This window comes from Onychomys torridus, unplaced genomic scaffold (assembly GCF_903995425.1).
Source record: "Onychomys torridus unplaced genomic scaffold, mOncTor1.1, whole genome shotgun sequence".
Lineage (NCBI taxonomy): Eukaryota > Metazoa > Chordata > Mammalia > Rodentia > Cricetidae > Onychomys > Onychomys torridus.
This window is the reverse complement of record NW_023412756.1, coordinates 652022-657709: the sequence shown is the minus strand read 5'-3', so window position 1 is coordinate 657709 and position 5688 is coordinate 652022. Positions and strand designations below refer to the sequence as shown.

The 5688-nt window shown below is 39.7% G+C and overlaps 1 gene segment (V, D, J or C); it reads left to right on the top strand.

Annotated features, from left to right (window-relative positions):
- Positions 1 to 2901: 2901 nt before the first annotated feature.
- LOC118575848 lies at positions 2902 to 3389 on the top strand. The segment is given in 2 exon segments: positions 2902 to 2932; positions 3010 to 3389. Coding segments are annotated over 2 exon segments (411 nt in total).
- Positions 3390 to 5688: the final 2299 nt, after the last annotated feature.

The following is a 5688-nucleotide window of genomic DNA, read 5'->3' as shown; positions in this document are numbered from 1 at the left end:
CTCTCCCTTTCTCTGACCCATTTTCTAGCCACCATTTCTGGCTTTGTTCTAGTGGCTGTCTGTTCTCTGACCACAGATAAGTTTATTTCGAGGTACACACAATATTTCCGGCAACACAATCCCCACCACACTATGGTGCATCTTAGATATCCAATTGCTACTCTCCCCAATGTAATAAACAGCAATAAACTTTTCTGTGCTTTTCAACCAGTGTCTGCAATCCTAATGTTGGTGATAATTATTAGTTCAATTGGAAATCTCAGGGAATTCTAAGCCATCTGAAAGCCATTCTCTTTATATTCTGACATGTGGGGAGAAGCCAGATCTTCATGGATTAGTACTGTTTTCCACAGAAGTTAGGAAAATAAGTTGTCCAAAGTTTCAGGCTTCCAATGTGTGAATGTCTCTAATAAGGTACAGATGGTTATACTTTTTCAAACAATTCATGTTGGATATTTGCATCCATGTAAAGATTAGTTTTTGCCCCTATGTCTCATGAAATGATTCCTTTGAAGGTGTTTCTTATACCCTGGCATGTGGAGAACTTGGAGAGTGCACTGTGCACATGCCAGTTGATGTTATCTGTACTCTCTGTTATAACTCCATTCCCATTGGCATCAGAGTTTCTTCATTACAGTTTTCTGCTTTTTGTGGGTATTTTCTTGTTTTAAATTGGCTCACTGCTCATTGCAAATGAATTCTCTATTGCTGCTGAAGATAAGAAGCTTGAATGTTTTATCTGTGAGTTAGAGAAGCATCATTGGGAGCAGTAATTTTTGGTGTTGGTTCAATGTTAATGATGGCCAATTTCAGGCATCTGTAAAAGGAAAAGAGAATCTACCGGTCCAGGCCAAAGCCTTCTCTGGATACTACTATACTGACCTCAGATAAGTGTGAAGATATTTTAGAGAACTAAGTGACTTTATACAGTATAACGTTAGTGAGATCAAGATAAACACAACTTATCACAAAGTATAGTGTGATGTTGAAAACCAGGGGATCCACTGTCTGCTCACCTATGCCAATGTGAGAGTCAACCCTCATTCTGCCAGTGACTGATAATGACCACAGTGAATCCACAGGTTGGGCATACTCTGGATACCAAGAATCTGTGCATTAACCTCTCAGTATCTCCCAGGTATATTGAAGGAAAGAAATAAGTGTATGATCAATATTTAATGAATATGGAATAAACTTGTTCTGCTAGGATATAGGCAAACAAGTCTTTAACAAAGATATGAGTCCAGTTGATACAAACCTCGTAAGTGCCAGCATTTACCTACCAAACCATGACTGCCCAATTGTGGTCAGCGAGAACTGAATCTTAACCAGGCCAGGTTGCAGGGGCCACAGCAAGACTGATATTGTGACAAGTTTATTACAAGCAAGCAGACTTCTTATACCCTTAAAAGTACAACATCAATTGCTAGGATCAATACAATGGTAGTTTCCAGAACACAGTGCAATTGTAAATTATACAGGGCATGAAAGATTAATGTCCAGGGCCGATTGTCTTGTTAAGCTTCTATATGCTTTGTAGACTTCTAGGAAACATGGAGAAACAGAGATGGGTCTGATAGCTTCACTGCCTGTGAGAAATGAAGAGCCTTGGTTTTCTCAGGAACTACTCAGTGTCCCAGGAGTCATGGAATCTAACCTGAAGGAAGCTAGACCAGACCAACTCTTTGATTCTCTGCAAAACTTAATGGGATTAGCAAGAACAAGATGTTTACTTTTCCTAGGCACAAGGATTCAGCAAGCTGAAATTCTCTGTAATGACTCCATAGTATCAGTGAGTAGTCCTGGAACTGGGTACAACTGACACCAGAGAAGACCCTGGCATTGAGAGAAACATTAATAATAATAGAGGCATAATGGAAAATCAGTCTCTGGCACAACTCTTCACTATCAGAAAAGCAAGTGCCATTTTTTTTTCCTTTAGCTGACCTTTGTGAGCATTGAAGTAGCTCAATTCAATTGAGACAGTGAATCTTGAGTTTAAGCCATGGCATGCCAACCTTCAGGGGAGCTTCGGACCAGCAGGGGGCACAGTGGAGCAAATAATCAACAGGACAGAAATGAGGGCTGGAAGGGACTCCACAGCCTCTGCGGAGTGCCTTCTTAAAGTCTATTAACTGAACAACGCTTGCCTTGATTAACATGTGAAGTCTCCAATTTTCCAATATAGTAAAAATTCTTTGTTAAATATTGCAGATTTTTATTTTCTCATTTATATTATTAAGATGTATTTATTTATTTTTGATTTTGGAAAGCACATTTTTGCATACAGTATATACAATACAATATATGTTTCCCTGACTAACACCTCCCTTACCCTTTCACCTCCACACCTCCCTACTACTCAGCTGCACAATGTTTCTTTCTCTCTATAGAAAGCAAACAAATAGACAAAAAAAGATTTAAAAAAGAAAGAAAGGCACAAGAAATACACCTGTAACATGTTGAAAAAGAAAATTTTAACAGCTTATATATGAAAGATAAATGCAAATTCTCCCAATTTAGGAGTTTTTGAAATTTCTGCTCATAGTTATCTCATAACTACCATCACCTATCACTAAGAGAACCAAATGTCTCAGGTTGAGATTCTGTTTTTAAACTGAGACATTATGTCTTGGTGTTATATCCACAGACCATGAAAAGGTCTCAGGGAAGGATACTTCCTCAGACAGGATTAGGGTTTGGCCTCATCATCTTGATGCCAGACCCAGTTATCCTCTACCATCTTCTCCAGCTGGACTAGGTCCTTATCTAAGAAGTACCCTGCCTCTTGAATATGCAAATCATGTGAGTCTATGGTGCTAAATACAGGGATACCCACCCCTCACAACAACATATTCTCAGTGTCCTCTCCACAGTCAATGATCACACAAGGTCCTCAACATGGAGTGGAGCTGGATGGCAGCATCTACAGGTAAGGGGCTCCTAAGATCACGACTTGAGGAGGGGCCATGTACTCTGGTAACAGTGACATTCACTCTGCCTCCACAGTTGTCCACGACCAGGTCCAGCTGCAGCAGTCTGGGGCTGAGCTGAGGAAGCCTGGGGTCTCAGTGAAGATGTCCTGCAAGGATTCAGGCTACACTTTCACTGACTACTATATGTCCTGGGTGAAGCAAAAGCCTGGACAGGGCCTGGAATGGATTGGAAGGGTTGATCCTGAAGATGATGAAACTAAGTATACTCAGAAGTTCCAGGGCAAGGCCACACAGACTGCAGACACATCCTCCAGCACAGCATACATGGAGCTCAGCAGCTTGACATGTGAGGACTCTGCAGTCTATTATTGTGTGAGACACAGTGTTACAACCCACATCCTGTGTGTGTCAGAAACCCTAATGGAGCAGGAAGCTGCCCTGGGGCTGAGATGACAGGATGATTAGCCTGGGGATTTGTTCAGAAATAATCATTCTGGGTGTCCAATTGTCAGCCTCATCCTTACAGCCCTATAGGGTCTTTATCAACTTTTCAAAAGGACATCAGAGAATGAAGTGATGCTGATTCTGGATGCTCCCTACATACAGTACAACATACCTTGACCAGATCTTTATCAGTGACCACCTCCATTGATATGCCTGTTCTTCAATGAAACAAAAAATAACAAGCTGTGACAACACACTCTCTCTCTCTCATATATATATACATGTTTAAATCTAAGAGACTAGAACTGTTGTTGAAATAGCTGGGAATATACTATAGTATGAATTTGGCTAGGAAAATACTAATCAGCAATATCAGAACAAACAAAAACGCCTTTTAAAATTCAGTTTGATGTACCTAACACCATACCAAATACTTCATTGGAAGTTGTCCCCATAGATTTGTGGAGAGTCACTTTATTTTTCCTCATAAATCTAATTTTATATGTTCATTTATGTGTAAGTCTAACCCTGAATTGCTTTTGGTAGTACCAATGAATTTTTTTTTATTATTTTAGAGGCAATGGAGCTGAATGTCATGCTGTGAAGTCCTCAGGGTGTAGAGTCTGTTAGTTTGACAACATTCTGGGCTACTGCTCAGATAAAATCAGAGCAAGATCAGTGAGATTCTAAACTGAAAATGGAAAAGGCCTGTTGATGTCATTAGGAGCCCTGGATGCTCATTACTCTCTTTTCTGAAATTGGATTTTCATTGTCACAAATTCTAGATAGACAATAATTGCATTGACTGGACATCAGTGAATGTCACATGATCCACTACCCTGGCTAAAACACACACACACACACACACACACACACACACACACACACACACACACAGAGAGAGAGAGAGAGAGAGAGAGAGAGAGAGAGAGAGAGAGAGAGAGAGAGAGAGAGAGAGAAGAGAGAGAGAGAAATTTTTTTGTTCTTAGAGGCAGCAGGCCCACTTAGGACCTCTCTTGATTTTTGACTCTGTTATAACTTTCACAAACCTGAATCTAATCAATTTCTGTCTATATGCTTTTTTTCTGTTTTTATCTTGTTTTAGTTAGGAGAACACACATACTTTGGCTTAACAAAGGCTGAATATCAGGATCAAAATAATCCTGCCATTGATATCATAGCTACAATCTGACTATTTTTTATTACAACATTAAAAAAACAAAACAAATAAAAGAACACAGTGGTATTCTCTTGTTCAAAACTTTTTTTTTTTTTAACTCAAATCAAAGCCAACAAGTTGTATAACCAAGACATAGTGACTAGAAAACCCTATTTGTTTCAGTTTCTGACCTGGCTTTTCTCATACACATGAGCACCCTAAGGTTGAGAGCTGACTGGAATTTTTCCTGCCAGTACATTTATTTTCCTCTTGGAATTTGTTCTTAGAGTTAATCATCATCCTTCCTTATGCTCTGGGCCTTTTCCAGATCACGAGATAATCAGAAAGTGTCTCCTGCATCAGGTGGACAGGAAATTTCTTGATATCCAAGGCCTAGTGTCCTCCCACTGTCCTCTGTGCAATGTAAAGTATCCACACCATCATGATCTTTCTTGTTCAAATAAACCACAAAGTCAGCATAGAAAGGAAAGAGGGGTTCCCTCACCTGCGGATTCTGGGAAACCATTAGCAGAAAGACTAGGAGTGGTATGAATGTTTAGTAGTTGTTCGATTTGAACTGGCTGAACCCACACAAGGTTCTTAGGCACAATTTCTGTGAGGACAGGCTGGATTTCTCAAGAATAGACAACAATTCCATCCTCCACAGAACTCCATCTTTTTTGCGGCCCTGATGGGTCACAGTAACAGAAAATTCCTAGGACAACCTTTATGACCTGCACAGGATTGCTGAGAGAGTATAAAACTGTCTACAAACATTTCAGAGCAATCCCTACATGGGAGTGAGATTAATTATTTGGAGACTATGTTCTATCAAAGTAAACACAGAGGAACACAGTCTGATATTGTATATTATGATTTTTAAACAACATAAGGTTCATATGATCAATAGCATTGATAAATATTTTGCCACGAGAGAACAAAAAGGAAAACAAAAATAAATTATTTATGCAGATCTTGAGGATCAGGTGCACAGAGGCCATCAAAGGATTTTCCTGACTCTACTCAGAGATTCTTACTCTCATCTAAGCACATACAAAGCCCAGGAGACTAGGAGCATTGGCAGTTAGAACCCTTGCCTGGAAGGATACAATGTCTGACACAGAGAAGTTCAGTTAGTTCCTAGAATCT